Here is a 19,546-nt window from a genome sequence, read left to right as displayed (position 1 = left end):
AAGTTCTGCAGTATAAATCCTTTGCACTGTCTCTGTTTGCAAACTACTAAAACATTCTCTCTGCTATGCATTTATGTTGTCATAGGAACTGCTTCTAAAGTTGCAGAAGAGAACAATTTTCATGAAGTATCAGGCTCAAAGTATCAGTAATATGAGCATCATAACTGCTTTCTGATTAGTTAAGGGTCTTAGTTTATTTTTTAACTCTCCCTTAAAAATAATTATAATAACACTTTTGACTTGAACTAAAAAAATACATAAGGAGTTCATTTCTGACAATTTAACACTGACAAAATTTGTAGCTCTTCTAAATTTCAGAAGGCTTTCTTGTTTCAAGAAGAGCTAACAAGAGATATTTATCTCTACTACATTATACACTTTTGGAAGAGTAGCTTCACAACTCCAGCACCTAATGATCTCCCAATACTTCTGTAAACACCTCAGTTTAGCAGCATCTTCAGTACCTTTTGAAGGCTTTCAGGCAGTTTCTTCACTGTAATAATATATGGCCATCAGTAAAACTATTTCCTGCAGCTTTAATCTCCATCATTCTTCTATATCATGGGCTTCAGGGACACTGAAGACTGTTGTTCTTCTTTATCTTCATACTTGTGATCAAAATGATGTGCCTCAACTGTAGCCTTTATTATGACTAAAAGGCTTTTAGAATAATTTTATGTGTAAGTGGTCAGGCACCATTGATATGTGCTGTCAAGTATGTATATTCTTTGAGTCACACAAGTTTTCCTAACAAATTTGAGGTTTCAGCAAAAACTTTAAAAGACATTATTTACCATACATTGGATGAGTCTGGGATACAGTTAACTCTTTTTGCAGCAGCCCATAGGGTGATATGTTTTGGGTCTGTGGTTAAACTGTTGATAACAAATCAGTGACTGCCCAAAAATGTTTGGAAGCCAAGCCACTACATCTATGAGAGTCATGATGGGGGAAGATTCAGTCGTTTTAGACTGAAATGGAAAACTTCTTGCCACAGAATAATAAATAGACTGTGACTTGAGTGTTCTCCATATTGCATGTCAAATATTTAATATGCTCAAGGAACATGTGTTGTATTGCTTTGTTCTACTATGGAATATAGTGTCCACTCCTAGATTTGCTTGTAGAGGAGAGCTGAATGATTTACTAATTTAATATAATTTATAATTTCTCTCATTTTTAGCCCCTTGTGAAGCCAACACATTCTTTTGCCACAGTAATATGTGTATAAATAATACACTGGTCTGCAATGGACTCCAGAACTGTGTGTATCCCTGGGATGAAAACCACTGCAAAGGTAAAATGTAGAATTAAAAATGTTGTCATGAGATACAGTATATGATCCTCAGTTTCTTGCTAAGTATGTGCCAAATGGGTGGAAGCTCAGGAAGAGTAATTCGGGGAGAGCATACATTAAGCCACAGAGAAAATGAAGGAAGGTAAAAAATGCCAGTGGATTTTACTTTCAGTGTTTTTATTTTTTTCCCCTGGTGTAGCAATTGTTATATCCTGCTGTCTGTTTATATGCTTCTGGGAGGCTTTCTGATCACTTGGTCTCTGCTTTCCATACAGTCTAATATATAATTAAAGGTAATATTTTAGTTCCTTTACCATAGTTACCTTTGTAGTGAAGTAACTTATGAGTAGCAGGAGTCTTTTAGCTGCGTGCTATGCCCATAACAGCCCAGGTAGTCTTAAAAAGGAAGGTGAATTTAACACTGCAAGAAAGCAACCAAATCTACCTATAATCAAGTGAAGTTGAAGTGCAAGGAACAAGCACAGGAAATCAGAGGTAATATTTATTTCATAGGCAGGGAGTAATGATCCTACTCATGTGCTGACAATGGTTTCTAAATATCTCTGTGGTTCTGATTAGAAAAAACCCCAACAAACCAGGCCCGAAACAGCATCTGTGTTGTCTTCAGAGAAAAGAGCTTAACTGACTTACATTGCAGGCTAGGGAGACAGTTTGCTTCTGTCTTGTATCCCCCTATCTCACCCCTACTGCAGATTTGTTCCTGAAAACATGGGATATGCCAAATTTAGGAACCAATCAAGAAAAAAAGTTCAGAATGAGGTGGATTAGCAGTCAGCCCATAAGTCTACTGAAGTCTGTAAAATCCTGACAAGCAGTGCAATAGGGTAAAACACAAATGAAAACATATACTTCAAAAGAACACAGCTAAACTGTGGCATAGCATCATATTCTTCAAAGAAACTAAACAGACAATTGGGAAAAGATTATTCATTCTCTAGTTCATCACAATAGAGGAAAACAGAAAACCTTCACCACTCTTCAATTTCAGAATGATTTTCATCTTTCCTTCTTCAAGTATATTTTATCAGGTCTTGTGCATTTATCTTCTCTTGTTTTTCTGACTACAAAAAGGAGGTTTGCTGATTCCAGCAAAAACGTTGCTTGCTGCAGTGTTGCTTTTTCCAATTCTGCTTTTTCTCCAGAGTCTCTGTCAGTCAATTAGAAAAACACTGACTGAATCTACAAGCTTAGACAATGAACTACTGAAGAGTAAAGTTTTGGTATCTAGGAGATTATGAGGAGATGAATGTTACTGTTTTGGTGCCAATAACTTCCATTTCAAAGGCTTTTTGTTAATTCTTTTGATATGTTTTAAGTTGACAGGAAAAATTACACTAAACTGTTTTTTGGAACTTAACCACATTTGTCTTGCTATGCCTGAGAGAGACTGATGCAAACTCTTTCAACTTGAATTTCTACAAGGCGCAGTCACCATCTCGTGTCTGCAGCCTTTTATGAAAGCAAATCACAGAGAAAGATGCAGAAGCAGAGGGTAAAACTGGTTTTATTTCTTTATTTTACTGCATTTTTCTGCTTTATTCAAAATGCAGAATTTGCAGACTAAATTATTAGAGGATCCTGAGTAAAGGACAGTAGGTATGATCAGCTTTTGGATTTCTATGGCTATTTAGAAAAATTTTGGTAAATAATAGGAAAGAAAATAAGAATGGAAATAACTTGAACAATTTCGTATTTTTTTCCTTTCTGAAATCTAAATTTGAATAACTTTTCTGTTTTCTCCTTATTTAGCTTTTTCATTGAAAGTTGTCAACCTTTCCACTCAGCTCACAAATATTAGACCTTAAATCCTGCAAAATCTTGTTCTTTCATAGGACCTAATGTTCTAGCTGCATATATTTACTAAAAGAGGGAGAAGATAATGAAGAGAACATCTGTAAAATTCTTGGGGGCTTTAGCAGCCAAATGGAGTTCAGAGGTGACAGTGAAGCCATCTGCTTGTTATGGAGGTTGCTTTTTTATAAAAAAAAAATAAATAACTCTTTCATTAAATTAAGCTTGTGATATACCCTGAATAAATAAGTTTCCAAGTGAACAGGCACACAAAGGCTTTGTGTGTTAGTTATTTGACTTTCACAAATACCTGATTTCTTCCTCTTTTCTTTTTTGTTGGTGAGATTGATTAAATGAGCTCAGAGGTAGACTAGGGTCAGCCTTGCAGTAATCTGTGAACTCATTGTACTTGTTTGTATTCTTGAACCGCAAATAATGCTGTGCCTTTTTTTTTTTTCTTTTTTTTCTTTTTTTTTTTTAATTCTCTGTCACACAGAAAAAAGAAAAGCAAACTTGTTGGACCAACTTACCAATACCAGTGGGACTATAATTGGGGTGACTTCTTGCATTGTGATCATCCTCATTGTTATCTCTATTATAGTACAGATCAAGCAGCCTCGTAAAAAATTTGTCCAAAAGAAATCAGACTTTGATCAAACAGTGTTCCAGGAGGTGTTTGAGCCTCCTCATTATGAGTTATGCACCCTTAGAGGGACAGGGACTACAGCTGACCTTGCTGACGTTGCAGATGACTTTGAAAATTACCATAAACTGCGGAGATCCTCTTCAAAATGCATTCATGACCATCACTGTGGATCACAAGTGTCTAGTATTAAGGGCAGCCGTAGTAACCTCAGCACAAGAGATGCTTCTGTCTTGACAGAAATACAACCCCAGCCTGTAAAACCACTTGTTCAGCCCATGAACAGGAGAAATATCCTTGTCATGAAGCATAGCTACTCACAAGATGCTGCAGATGCGTGCGAGATAGACGAAATTGAAGAGGTGCCAACCACAAGTCACAGGCTATCCAGACATGATAAAGCTGTTCAGCGGTCAGTATCAACAGATTTTTGGTGAAGACTATTGTGTAAGGACTTGATTGCCCAAACATGTTCAGTAAAGACATATTTTCTTTCTTCTTTATTTATTGTTTAAATTTCTGTTTTTGCTAGCACATGCCATTATATTATCACTCTGTTGCTCTTTCTCATCTCTGCTTCTCTTTCCTGAAGGATCCTGTATCTCTGTTTCACCTTTCTACTTTCTTTCTTTCTTTCTTTCTTTCTTTTTTTTTTTTACTGTTTTACATATACCCACATGCATACACACACAGGTCAATAGAGAAAAAGCACAATTTTTAAAAACCAAAGAATATTGTGTGAATTTAGTTTTTAGAACAGCCACATACATGTGGCTTCCTTGTAACTGAGGTGGCCTTGAATATCATCCACTGTTGGTCTAACCATCTCTTAATAAATTCATCAATAAATAAGAGATACATATATCCATTTGGATGCACAACACAAGAATAAGAAACACAGTCCTGGGACAAGGAAACACCTTTTTGTCATGAAATATTACCTTTTATATAATGAATGACAACATTTCTGAAACTTTATTGTATCTGTTCCATTATTGATCACAGTATTTTTGTTTGTCAAATAAACATAGATAAACAGATTAGAACATGAGACAACATAGTGGACTCATATATTTACATATAAGAATGAAGTTAAAGGGAATCTTTCTAATCAACTAAAAAGCAAAATCAAGCATAATATTTTTAGTAAAAGAGCTATTTCTTCTGTATATTTCACTTTGAATCACTGTAAATATAAATGATTAAAAGTTTACAAGGAAAAGAAACCAAAAAATTTATGAACAATTTATTTGAAAAGGAATACATAACTCTTTTTAAATATATTTGTCTTTTCTCTTGCATGCATTATTTATGCATTTCTTGTTACTGTTTACATGCCCTCCATATTTACTTTGCACATTAAGGCATTTCTTTCTCTTAAAAAAAAGTTATTTGGTTATTTTAATTCAATTGCATGCCTATGTAAATTACTTCATGAATATCGAGCAGATTGTCAAAGTGTACTGTTTATTAAGTATCTATATGCATATATTACTTTTTTTATGCAAACAGTATTATTTTGAATGAAATAGCCATAACATTCCAGGTTCTGCCTCATTGGGTCTCTAAGCAAACATGAGTCTGAGTACAACACAACTAGGGTCTAAGAGAAAAACCTGAGGTAAGTAAACATATCTATACAGCAATTGAACCATCTGTTGCTTTCCATTTTGTTTGTTATATTGCTAAAATGCATATTAAGTCTTACATTGTATGTCATCTTGTATGGAGTCAGGTTTGAATGGTAAAAAATCTGAAAGCCATATGACCGCTTTATCATTGCAAACCAAGCAAAATCTGTTAATTCCTTATTCTTGAGAGAATTACAGTCAGCCCCTAGCAAAAAAAAAATCTTCATTCCAACTGCATTATAAAGTCATGTGCTTTGCATGGCTCTTGTATTTTGTTTATTTATTTCTCTTTTTCTTTATTTATGGAAATAAAAGTTAGAGACCTAGCATGTGAAATAGAATGTAAAGCTTGACAATTTAATTTAAGTCAGTAAGATGTGGAACTACGTGTTTTCAGTTCATTTTTTTTCATCCAATCTTGTGAAGTGTTGGGAGAAGAGTGTGTGTTAGTATGGATAAATTTAGAGATTCTCTAGCACTAAGGTTAATATTTACTAATTAAACTTAATTTTTGGAGTATTTTCCACGACTTTTATTTTTGCATAATTTTTACCAGCATTTAAAGTAATCTCAGATGTTTATAATGGAGTAATAGATAGCTGCTAGTCTGTCAGTTTATATATGTGTAAATATAAACAGATATGTGTACATACATTTTTATGTGTATATATGTATAAAACACTGTTACAGTGAAATAATCCATTAATGGTTTTATTGCCTGTAGATAGTTTAAGTAAATATTTTTCTGCATTTTTTTCCTCAGAGAGAGCATATTTTAACTTAGTTTTGATTTCAGACAACTATTCATGCAGCGATGCAAACTCTGAATGGAAAAATCTGTAATGAACTATCTCAGCTCTTTGAAAGAGAGAGTGGACAATTTTCCAATTTAATTTAATTGCCTTTATGCAACCCTAAAAAATATAGACATTATCTTACCTCCTTAACAAGATATTCCCATTGCACAGAAATCTATTTCTTTTGTAATTTGGTTTCTGGCCATAAAGTGCTCCTTAGTTATTAAATATATTTGGAGATTTACTGGAAACTTGAGGAAGAAATTAGTTTTTGAGACTGTTCTTTTTTTTTTTTTTTTTTCAACCGTAGTTTTCTTTAAGTTGATCTGTTTTATGTCTGTTATTTACTTGTATGTTGTGTGATATGTGGAAGAAGATTTACATTGAACTTTTGTTACATGTGCGTTGTTTTCATTATATAGACTGCTTGAGAATAGTGCGCTCCTGGGTGATTTTGAACATGCTACAATGAAATGTGAACTGTCGTCCTTGGAAACACCAGCTAGAGGTTTTATGGACTCTGACCAGCTATTCTCTTATCATGAAAAAATTCAGCAGCGTTGAGTAAAATTACTAGAAGGCAATAAGACTTTGGTTATTATGCTTATCAGTCATTTCTCTTTTTCTTTTTCTCTCTTCTTTTTGTTGCAAGTAAAATTCCCAGTTTCAGGAACAATTTATTGAAATCAGGTATTTAGCCATTCATAATCACTTCAATAGAAACATTTGTTGGATATGCATCTAGCAATATGACTGAATTTGACATCGAGAAATTAAACTGCATGTATGTTACTGGATATTTGAGTTGGCAAAAATCCCTTTATTAGATACATTGTAAAAAGCATGCATTCACAGTTATTGCTGTTACTGTTCCATTTCTGTGTCATATGCTTGCTACTTGTAACTTTTATATAAAAATACATAAAACAATGTATAATAATTTCATACCTTGAGTTTAATGCAATGTTTTCTTTTACCTAATTTACTAATCCTGTGTAATTCAGGAGATTAAGGTCAAAAAGTAGTTTCTAGGAACTTGAAACACAGATACAGCAGAGAATCAACTGTCTCTCATCTCTCAATTACTGAACAGAATACATTAATTTTTTTAAGGTTTAAATGAATTCATAATAAGTTGATCACCTAATTTCCGTTAAAAGGTTTGTGGTAATCTATGTATTCTGTTCTGTTCTCTTAACTAATTTATTTCCATGGCAATTATTAGGAAGTTTGCTTCAGTATGGTAGAGTAGCAGATTTTTGTCAGTTACACCAACCTTGTGGTTGGGTTCCAACTTTAGAATAACAGACATAAACTGTTTCCTCAAGCAAAATAAAATTATATTTGTAATGCAAGCTGTAAGTGTTAGTAACCAACATCAAAATCAAGTTTGAGAGGTTATGTTATTAAGGAATTATTATAGGTTGAAAAGCCTACTATTATGTAAAGTAGAAAGCACCCTCATCTAAGAACTCAATAACCATTCATAAAATCACAGCTTCGTTATCTATTTAAAGTGTATCTTCCAAATTCTCTTCCAAAACAAAGCTCAGCTCCTTCTGAAACATCTTGCATCATTCATGGTTGTTAGGTTTTTCTGCGTAAAAATTTTACTAGATTTATTGGAAAAACTGTAAAGGATTCCATCTATCTTCCTAAACTATAAGTACATGGGAAAAAAGAAAACAAAAAACACTGAAATAAAAAAGAAGGTAATCTATAGGAGTTATTTAAATATATAATATATATTTTACATAATTAGAAATACAGAAAATCTGATTTCTACCACTATGACTTAATAGTGACGTGAGAAGCAGGGTTTCAGATATTTGACTATTATATTTACAATCTATTTTGCAACTTCTTTTAGCTTGAGTAATTTTTTTGTTTTCACATATGAACTGCTAAAACAGTTCTCAGTCCTCTGTAGTCATTGAGAGTCATTGAGCCATCCCTCAGTTACATGGTTTTGCAGCATGCACCAACAGTTCATTTCCAAATCAGTAGCTCTTCACATGTTCTTATGATTTATCACTGTTTTTTTCCTTAACCGCTCCAAGTCCTGGCTCACCATCCTTTTTTTAAGTATATTATGTTATTTGCCACATCCATGCTTACAATGGATGCACCCATGCATCCATTATAAAATAAAGGAAGAATTAAAGACTTACTTAAAGAAATGCATATACATGCAGACACTTGTATGTATATCTATAAATATTTACTATTGGAGATAGAGTAGAAATAAATATATAAGGAAAAACCTAAATATTAATTTAGTTTTGAATGAATTATACTGTTCTCACAGAAAAATGCTGAACTTGTTTTTTTTAAAGTTGCTGTATATTTATATTTAAGTGCCTAAATCCCACTGTGACACAGAGTTTGTCTAGTCCCTCCTAGACAAATACACAATAAAATTATTTTTAATGTTTTTCCAATGAAGTGTTAACTGAAAGAACTGAACTAGAGAAGACATGGATATTAGTAATTTCATGTGCATCCTTCCTTTCTTTTGAAAATATCTAATTGTGCCACAGAAAAAGGATGGAAAAACATAAAATGGTGTGTAAACAGAACAAGTTAAGAAAAGTGAGAGTGGTAATGCTTGATCCTGGAAACTCCTTTAGAAACATATTGCCTAATAGCTAGGTATACCCTTAAACAAAAAACATTGTAAGTACAAAATACATGTGTACTGGGATGACAGGGTCAAATTATAGCTATTAAAAATATAAACAAAAATTAATTCAAACACAGATAAAATACTATAATTAAAATATTTAATTTCAAGTAATTGAATTCTTTATATAGTCCATGTGAGTAACAGCCTAGTCCACTATACCGCAAACAGTAAAGATAATATTTGCTTCATATCTCAGGATAGTAGGATACCTTAGTGTGATCTATGAAACTCAAAATATTAAAATAAAAGGAGCTGTTGCTGGGAGTAAATGTTTTCCTTTCCTGTCAGTATTTTTCATTATTATGAATACACTTGTTTAAAACAAGAAGGTAGTTCAAACAAGCTTTCAATTTTATGGAAAGGAATTTTGGACTAAATTAACACAGCTATATGTGTTAATATTGCATAACACAGTAAATTACTGTGAATTAGCTGAGCTGCTAGTCCTAGTTTCATGCATTTTACCTCATGTTTGCCTTAAACTAAAACTAGGAATGATATTTAGTAGATAATTTTGGTTTGACGGGTGTAATGTGTGTGATCTACAGCCATGCTGACAGTATGTTTATTTCTTACATACTTTTAAAAATGAGGTTTTGTTAACATAGTGCATTGACATACTGTTTATAGTTTTGTGGTTGTTGGTTTTTTTTTGGCCCTCCATGAATGCAGTCCTATGTATACACTTTTCTTTTTGCATGATAATTGAACAGCCACAGCCAACCTTTTTTATTTGCTCCAGTAAATACGGCCTTTGTCAAGGACTCTCTGCAGATTCATTTAAAAATCTCAGGAAGTTCATATTGTAAATCATCATCATCTAAACTTTTTCTATCTTCACAATTCTATAAACAGCTTGAAAAAAAAAAGCTCTGAAGCTGTGATAAATGTTAGCACCTTATCCTTCAATTTTTCTCAATTTTTATGCTGGAGATATTCTCTTGAACCTATCAACAATGTAACCAGTGAGAGGGAATAAGAGAAAGTAGGAAGGTTTCTTGTAAAAGAGAAATTCTTAGCCCCCACATCCTCCCACAGTCCCCAAAAAAATCAGACAAAGAAAAGAAACACAGAAAGGTATTGTACTTAGAAGAAGAATATAAAGGAGTTTTGCTTATACCTATTCCCAAATTTGCAAACAAATTTAGGACAGATAAGTTCTTTAACCACCAAATAAAAACATTCTGCTCATGTCCAGCTCTAAAAGACAGAAGTAATACTTCACAGATCATTGTCCTACAAAAAAAATTTAGATTTTTTTTGTGTGTCTTCTACTTTATGTGTAAATCTCCCTGATACCACAAAGATATTTCAGCTGAGGCAGCACAGCTAAAGTACTAAGGCACATACAAAGGACAAAAGCCGAACCATTAAAAACTCTTTTGAGCATAAAAGTCTATATCTGATCTGAAAATATCTTCTCACTTGTGACTCAGCACTTGATGTGAAGTCTTACACTCACAACTCCCCTGCTTTTCATCATTACCTTAGGATCTTGCCTCTTTACTCTTTGATGATCAGTTTACAACTTTATCACTTGCTGCGTTTCATTTCTGTCCACAGTGAGTTTAACTGGAGTTTAGTTCTGTTCCCATCTCACCTCAAAATTCACTGAAAATGCTGAAATCCTACCAGCTCCCTGCCTTTGTGTTACCCTGGAATCCCCCAAGCTCTTTCCCATCTGTCATTTTAGAGCCATCTTATTCATATCTTGCCTATAAACAGCAAAATGAAAACGTGAGATCTCAGCATACCCCGATTACCCTCAATTTATGGAACACAACAAAAGCTATGAAGGTGCAATGGGATGGGCAGGAGGATGGGCTCCTCATGCATACTGAGTCTGCATTTTAAGGCATACAGAATCTGCATCTTAATAACTGTGCACTCGTGTTGTCTGTGCTGTCTACCTCCATGTGTTGGCATGATGGCTCCTGTGATAGCCATACCTCAGTGGTCATCCACCATTCCTCTCCTCCCAGTTTACACCATTGTCAAAACATTTCCAGCACCTCTAAGTTTTTTCTTCTGTGCTGTATTTCTATTAGTGTGTATGTCCACACTACATAAATCCTTGTCCTAGCCTCCTTCACATACCCATTAAAGCAGTGCACAGCCCAGCAAACACCTGCCAATGGTGTGGCAGAGCTAGCATCAGCAAGGTAAGAACATCACCTACCAGAAGAAGCAGGAGTTGCTGCTTCCATCCATTTTCTTTCCCAGGAAAAGGAATTGTGCTGATCCACAATCTCTAAACAAGGTCACTATGGGAAAAATATGTTGCCGCTATCCCCTTCAAGCAATGAATCCTAACTGGGAGAAGAAAGAGAAATTAAGAAGCCCATGATGAAAAAATACAAAGAATGAGACTGCTTAGATTTCTTTACCAAAGTAACATGCCTGACCAACACTATGCATCATTTAATCTCTTCATTCTCAGATACAGGAAAACTGCAGGGTTTTAGGGGTTTTTTTGGAGAAGAATGCCACAACTGTGAGTACCAATTCTATTCAGATCTCTGGAAGGACTTAAAAGTTTCTTGCATATATGTGGGCAGACAAGGACTTACTAGGCCTATGAGGGTAGTCTTGTGCTGTGACATGCAGCATCTGCAGCTTATAGTTATTTATACCTTTTAATTTTTCCATTCTTCAGTTGGTCCTCCTGAGCTCCAGAAAGGTACATAATAAACACACTCAGCTAGTTAAAAAAATTGTGACTTTATAGGAAAGCAATTCCTTGGTATTTCATTTAGTTGGATGTGAAAATGCTTGTGGTGCTGGATGCAGTTATTGTAAAAATATAGGTGGGTTTTTTTCTCCCAGATGTTAGATTAATGTATCTGGTTAAATGAACCATTCAGCTGGATCAACTGCATCACTAAATGAAAACACCTTTTGTCTGAGATTTTCCTTGTAAAACTGCAGTGCCTGATTCATGCTTTAGTCACATCCTCCTTCTAGATCCTGCTTTTTTCTGAGTTCAGTGAAAGTTTTAGTTAAGAAAAATCAGTTTGTTGAAAGTGAATGACTTTCACCATCTTTAGCGGAGCCAAAAATATGATTTATACTGGAGAAGGAGAGCTTCATTCTCATTTCTTAGTGCTAGAGGAGTTTTCGATACAAGTCATCTAGTCTTTCCCTTTGTTTTAAAAATCAATGATTTAAAGCAAAATGAATGCTCTATACTTAGGTGATCCATGTAAGTTTGAAGAGAGAAGTAAAACAATGAAAGGAACACCAGAAATCTAAAATAGGCATGTTTTCCCAAGGATCAAAACAATAATAATATTTCCCGAAGTTACAGTTGAACCCTTGGTTACTATACAAGCCCAATCCTAGCCTTCATTTTTTTTAATAAATTTTATATTATCGTAAGATAAAATTCAGCTGAGCAATATGAATGATTTTATATTTGTACGCCAATTTAAAATTACAAATTTAACATTTAAAAATCTGTAAGGTGCTGATATCCTTTATTTTAAACACCACTGATTTTGCTGGTCAGAAAGAATTACTGTCTTCCTTTTTTTTTTCAGAGACAAATCTCTGCAGTTTGAGTTTTCCTTGCCAAATGGAAGACGTTTTTAATTCCTTTCCAACATTTTCACTCCCACATTCTACTGACTAGTTTTGGTGCAGAAAACACCCATGGGGTGATTTTGTTTGATATTTTGAGTATATCTGGCACTTCTTTAGTAATGAAACAGTACATTACAGCTCTGCCTGCAGAAAGAATTTCTTCAACTGTTATCTAAGTTGCATGGCCAAGATCCAGGCCCAGAGATTTGTGCTGTCATTTGAGAATAACTTTAGTGACATAAAGTATCTTGTTGGTTTTTAGTGTCTTGGTAGAAAGTCTACACTAATCCAGGCAAATATTATTTACTAGAAATAATTTAGATCTTACATATTTAAAATGTTGATATGGCATCTCCATTTGTTATTATCGCTGTGTCTTTCTTTGATGATAGAAAAAGAGAGTGATGTTAACATGGAAAACTTAAGAGTTCGTAGCAGAAGGCAACAAAGTTTATGTGACATTTTTATTAAATATGCTACAGTTTTCAGATCTGTGATGTTTTTCCTTTAATTCAGCTAGAAGTCTTAGTTTTACTCCTCCCTTTTGTGATGTAAACTTTGTAGTCTTTACATGTCTATCAGATTAACATCTCTTATATAATTCAGTAGCTTATGGGGACTCAAAAAGAAAAGGGTATTTCCTGGCATATGGTATACAGCTTTATAAGAAAAGTCTATCAAATGTCATTAGAGTTTAGCTGGATCACAATGTGCTGCTAGAAAATAATTACATTAGATATATATAAAAATAAAAATAGGAAATTGCTCTAGAAGTTCTGCACGATTTTAGTTCTGTAAGATTTTATTATTCAACTGGATTTGATCAAAAGAGAATTCTCAATAGGCATAAACTTTTATGGAAATCTCAACAGCAACATAAACTTTATACATCATGAAGTTTTAAACACACATCTGTTTAGAAGATATGGAGAAAAGAAAGGGAACATTTAGAAACTTTTTAATGCTTTGAGCAAATGAGTACTTCTTCTGTCTCAGAATTAATCAAACAGATTTTCCACAGGCTCCTTTCTGTAGACTCCGTGCATAGCAATGAACAATCCATTTAAATTGGAGGTATAAAATGCAATATTTATGAAGGAACAGAAGTTGATCATGGCAGTGAAAATGTTTAGAAGTATGGTGTGTGATTCTGAACCTAGTAAATACACCTTGAAATACTGCAAAATTTCATTTCCTTTGGTTTCCTTACTCTAAGGCATATGATTTAGAGCTGTGACATACTAACGGCATAACAGCCAATGAAGTAAGTAGCAAGTTTCCATCTTAGAGTTCCCGAATCAGAATCTTGTCATCCAGCCTCTGAGGCTCAGCACCCTCTGCTGCTGGTGACACCAAATGAGCTCATAATTCAGAAGGCTCCTTGAGACAGACCTCTTGTCATTTTTTTTAGGACTGCAAAGCCCACCTCCAGCTAAGATGGTCGTAACAGATGTTAATGGGTGATGAAAAATTTGGTTCAGTTAACCCTTAACTATAGATCTGTATTTCCTGTCTTTAAATTTTACCAATTAAAGTAGAAATTAAAGGTTAGCTAATTTAATTTAAAATACGTTCTATCACTCTAGATTTTCTTTAGCATTCTTGAAACCTGTTCACTGATAAACACTTATCAAATGTTTCTAATTTTACGCTATGGCTCAAATGACATTTAGCTTGAGCATGAAGCGCTGAAGATTTAAATTTTGTTATCTTACCTCACCCCTTGACATTTATTAACATTTCAAAGCTCTCCAGCCTCTCAGGATCTGCTATCCAGTTTGAGGCTGACTTTTGTCAGTGCTGAATACCAACTGTGTCAGAAGAAACAAGAAAAACTTTTCATCTGAAGATTACTAATCCATTTTCTCAATGAGAAGAACAATCTGAGTACTAGAGCCTCGTGGTGCCTTCTACTGCTAGGTGGAAAAAACCCCTAACATTTCAATTTGCCAGGTTGTATTTCTGCTGTGTGAAAACAGTCCTTGTCTTCAGTTTCAATGCATATTCAAGAGAAAGTGGAAATCAAAGGGGAATGATAAAGAAAAATATGCAAAACAGCCAACAGTGGTAAGTAAATAAATAATTGTACACTGGTTCTTAAAATTAATGTACAACATAATATGGGGTGGAGCTACTTCTGTTCCTTTTGGATAATTTGCAAATAAGTTTATGGAGATTATTTTTAGACCTGGATCAGGCATTGTCTGCTAACACTTTAGTTTAATTGTCTTCATTTACTGCTAAAATTTATGGACTTTCTAAAAGCTTTTTAAAGGTGTTAGAAAGACCATTCCAACAATTTCCACTACTTCATTTATTTTATAGATCATATATCGATCATATAGATCATGGAACTACAATATGGAACTCCTGTTGAGCCTAACAAAACATTGCATAGCTAGGGCATCTAGTCAGTACTGTAATCATAGACCATTTTTTGAAAAATGGTGCAAAATACAATGATGTATTGTAATGTCACATTCAAGGACACAATTCCCAGAGCCCTAGAAAAGGACCTTTTAGAGATAAGGCAGTACAGAGTCACCTCTAAGGAGCTTTCCTCTGTCCTTTATTTCAATAATAATAGCAAACATTGTGAAGGAGAAAGGGAGAACAAAAGCATAAACCAGATTTTTTTTTCTTTTGTGATAATAGTAATGGTTATCTCTACATCTACTTCTTGGGTAATTTATTATTTGGGGAGAATTCTGTGCTGATACAGGCTTTCAATCATAACATGTAAGAATGATGCTTATGCAAGCTTTCCCCAAGACTGTTATTGAAGTTTCATAAAATTCATAAATCTAATAAACAAGAAATGAGAATATTACAGTATTTTGCCTTTGTTGGTTTCAGCAGGAAATGCATACTAGATTAAAAAATCTGCAGAAAGCTCAAGTTTGAAAAAAAGTCATGAGTCTCTCCTCACTCCAAGTCATGCATATCGTGAAGTTTAATATAGACTAATTAGTTAAAATGTGGTGCATATGCTGACATATGCATCGATTTTCTAATGTGGCATGCTTTCCATCACTTAGTATGCATATCTCTCAGGTACATGGATACTCTGTGAACACAGGAGCTTGTATGTCCCCAGACAGCAACAAGGAGTTATCAGCTTGCTGAAATCTGCAAATGTGCCCAAGCTAATGCTGCAAGTATTTGGACTGATATTACATAAAGAATTTGAGCAGAGAAATACAAAAGAAGGCTTTCATCTGTTTCCAGAATATTTTATGCTTAGCATTTCAAAAAGTGTTTCAATTTATACAAAGATGAACATATATTGAAAAGATTTATCAGTTCATTTTCTGAAGATGCTAGTAGTGTTTTATTCTAGGGAAAAAAAAAGATGCTGCTAAAATGTCACGACACTTAGGAAATATCTGTTCAACCACCTCATGACTAAGGAAACTCCACCTAACTTTATTTGTATTTTGTTATTGATTTCTGTGTCTTTACATCTCCCTTCATTAATGTTAAAAGGTGTTAGTCAAAGGTATGCAATGTCTCAAAGCTGAATCTTGGTTGAAATCTTGGATGGTTGAAACTTTTCTGGCTTAAGCGAAACAGAAGCCAAAGGAAAGATGGATACTTGACATTTCCCGAAGCCTGTGCCACTGCAGGGAGAATCAGGAAGGAAACAGCTCACCTTAAAAACTTCAAAAGTTTTCTAGACTCCTCAACCCATCAGAAACCAAAGTACTGTAAATAAAGTCCTGCTTCTCTAAAAGTACTTTTGCTGTCAAAAAAAAAAAAAAAAAAAAAAAAAAAAAAAAAAAAAAAAAAAAAAGGCAGATTAAGGCTGTCTGTTTTTTTTTTAAATTTATTTATTAGTAGTGATTGCTCATCTGCATTATTTTTCATGAAACTCTGAAACTGATTGGGAGGTTTTAAACTTAGCCTGCCAAATGAAAGAAAATGACCTCTAGCCAGTGGGCCAAGGAGCCAAGGAATGGGACTCCTTACTCTTCTTTCACTTTCCCTATGAATCTAATGTATATTTGTCTTTAAAAAGAAAAGGAATAATTCTCACATGAGTCATTTAACAGAGAACTATGCAAGAACAACTAGAGTGTTGCTCTTTCAGACAATTAGTTTTTAATTGTTTCCATTAATCTGAATTCACAGCTTCAGATAACAGTATCTGAAACTTTCCAGTTTAAATCAGTCTCTAATATTGATTCTGTCTTTTCATGTTTCAGTTCTATTCCAGTAGAATTTGGAAACTCTTACTTCTGAGGGCTGGAAGAGAATCCCTACAGAAGAAAAATGCTTCAAAGCATATGCCTTACACAGCAGCCTCCCCTCCTCTCATTGCAGTCGCTCTCCCAGATGATCACCATCATGAGGGTGGCAGTAACCACTAGCAGTTGGGGAAAAAAGACCCTGAGGGGGTGTTGGAAAAGGGAAACTGAGGTCTTCTCCTAATGTATTATCGCTGCTGTTTTACCAGTAGCAGCTGATCATCTTGCAAACAGTAAAAGGGAGAGAAGTTTTCTTTTGTCAGCCCCTCCTTATGTGAACATACACCTTGTCTGAGCTTGCAGCAAATGCTGACTGGCAGAGGGGATTATAAAGACAAGGGTCTTTTCCTATCAACTAATCTTGCATTTTCACTTGTTTTTGAGGGAAAAGTTCAGCATTTTTTTTGTTTAAATAGAGCTACCTTGTCTCCAAGGTGTTTAGACACTTCAGGTTTTAGTGCAGTACAGGTTTTAAACCCTTCAGTAGAGCAGCCAGCTTCTAGTGGAAAGCTCAGTGTCCAGTATTGTTATTTAAATGAATTCATAGTCAAAACTACTCTCTTCATGAATACTTATTTCCTTTGATCCAGGTCAAAACAAACTCAACTGAATGCATCTCTGATGAATTTCAATAAATCTTTCTTATTTCTTTTTACTAAAATGGGAAGATGAGGGGAAGAAGGTAGCATATTTTATCTGAAGTCAGTTTCTAATTCAATTAGAGCTTCATCTTGGCCCCATTGATCTCACTGGGCTTTTTGCCACTGCCTTTAATAAGGTTAGAATCAGACTCATAACATGCACTTTCTTATTTCTTCCAGATAGCCAATTAAAATATTACATATCTCAGGGTGAATGTTTCCTTCTCATCCACATGTTCTTTGATATTATATTATTGCTTTTTCTTCTGTCATTCCATAAGTTTTAATTTAGTTCTTTTGTGAGTAGGTAAACGGAGGCTGTTCTATTTTAAAACTTTTCAGGATATGCTTTAGTTTTGATGATTTCTAAAGAGAGAAAAAAAGAACATTTTTTTTTTCTAGTGGAGGCCTAATCTACCAAATGTGCTTGCTTGAGGATGAATTGGGAAATGAGATGGTGAATAAGGGGTATGAGAGTAAACATACACACTCTCTCTCTCATTTTTTTATTTAAAAAAGAAAAAAAGGGAAAGAATGTATTTGATTATTAAGAATCCTAGTTCATCAGACTCTCCAGAAAAAATAAACCTCTTTTATATGTAACAAAATGTCCATTGTGAAAACAAGATTATTATTACTGATAGCTGGATTAATTTCTGAAGCCTCATTGCATTTATATCCATTCATTCTTTTTAAATCTGTCAGATCAGTGCTTACATCAGGGACATCTGAAAATAAGGCCTTTTGATCCAGTTTGTGTCATTGGTTGCTATGCCTGACAATACTGGTAAAAAGAATGTGATATCAGGAACTAAAGGTTCAGATAAGACCTTGAAGCAGAAGATGTGGGCAAAGCAACACCTCTAAAACATTCTTGAATGTTGATATATTCTTATACAAAGAAGGAAGCTATTTCAGTGGTGGAGAGAAGAAGGGAAAGAGAAAGGGAGTGAGGAGGGGGATGGGGGGCCTACTTGAAAGGAGGTTGTAGTGAGGTGGGCGTTGGTCACTTCTGTCGCATTTTAGTCAAAAGAATGTGAAGAAACGCCCTTAAGTTGTATCAGGGAATGTTTGAATTAGATGTTAGAAAAATGTTTATCATGAGGATGATGGTTAATCATTGAAATAGGTTGCCCAGGGAGGTTGTGGAGTCACCTCTCTGGCAGCATTCAGGAGGAGTCCAGGTTTGTCAGCCGGGGATGTGGCTCAGGGGTGATTATGGTGGTGCAAGGCTGATGGCTGGACTAGGTGTTCTTGAAAGTCTCTTACAATATTAATGATTCTGTGTGACTCTGGCTTGATTTTCCCTCAGATCTGTTCTGCTGACCAGATGTTCTGATGTTCTTGTTGGGTGGCAGTGCATGTACCAGTAGCACTGCCTGGCCCATTCTTGGACAAAGGTATATTGACATCCATTCAGGCAAATATTTGGAATTTTTAACTTTGGTCTAAACAAAAGTTTGCATATACAGTTATTGATTTGGGCCTTATGTGCAAGGCCAAAAATATGCTAGTTATTGCTTTTCTGTGCAAGTACACACAGCATATTGGTATATGTATGGTAGTAATTGGAGGCCTTTAAAGAGCATCTGAAATAAAGCAAAATTTAATATTTTACTTGCATTTGATAACAGCAGGGGGATAGAAGGGGAGAAAGTAAAATCCCACCCAATTTGTTCATGTGCCAAGTTGATAAAACATTATTTCTAAGAGTGTAATTAAGTCTACTTTTTTATTTTAAAACCTAAATTACAGGGTGTAAGGTGTCAGATGCCTGACAGCAATTCCCACTCCTTGTAAGAATTAAACTATTGGCTACTTACAAGGTTTTCTAATGACAAAACTATCTGGTAAAATCATTATGGTCTTGTTTATGGATTTATCTAAATCTCTAAGGAATATTACAGACTGGTCTCAAATGTCTGTCTCATGTATATTGAAAGACTTAAAACTGCTGGAAACAACCTATTTGATGTCTAACTTTGTCTAATTGTTGACTTGAACTCTAGCTTAAAGAATATATTGGATGTTATCCTGTCACTCACTTTTCCCTCTGATGAGGGTTCTTGAGTATTTTGCTGCACATTTTAAGTTCCTTGTTCTAAATATAGTAAGGGTAAGAAATATCTTTTTTCAATTCAGTCTTTTGCTGTGAAGACCTCTCCAGTAAAGCATTTAATCTTGACTAATATTTTTTTCTTTTGTCTGAA

The 19,546-nt window shown here is 34.4% G+C and overlaps 1 protein-coding gene across 1 annotated transcript in view; it reads left to right on the top strand.

Annotated features, from left to right (window-relative positions):
• LOC134550689 (neuropilin and tolloid-like protein 1) overlaps window positions 1-7,216 on the top strand; it is a 28,524-nt gene extending 21,308 nt beyond the window's left edge. The window contains exons 3-6 of the mRNA XM_063397425.1: window positions 1,184-1,297; window positions 3,606-4,164; window positions 5,299-5,373; window positions 6,603-7,216. Of these exons, the coding sequence (XP_063253495.1) occupies window positions 1,184-1,297; window positions 3,606-4,164; window positions 5,299-5,359 (734 nt within the window). The 3' untranslated portion in view covers window positions 5,360-5,373; window positions 6,603-7,216. The remainder of the gene's footprint in view (window positions 1-1,183; window positions 1,298-3,605; window positions 4,165-5,298; window positions 5,374-6,602) is intronic.
• Window positions 7,217-19,546: the final 12,330 nt, after the last annotated feature.

The sequence above is a fragment of the Prinia subflava genome, chromosome 1 (assembly GCF_021018805.1).
Source record: "Prinia subflava isolate CZ2003 ecotype Zambia chromosome 1, Cam_Psub_1.2, whole genome shotgun sequence".
Taxonomy (NCBI): domain Eukaryota; kingdom Metazoa; phylum Chordata; class Aves; order Passeriformes; family Cisticolidae; genus Prinia; species Prinia subflava.
The sequence above is the reverse complement of the archived record's forward strand: the minus strand, read 5'-3'. Positions and strand labels throughout refer to the sequence as shown.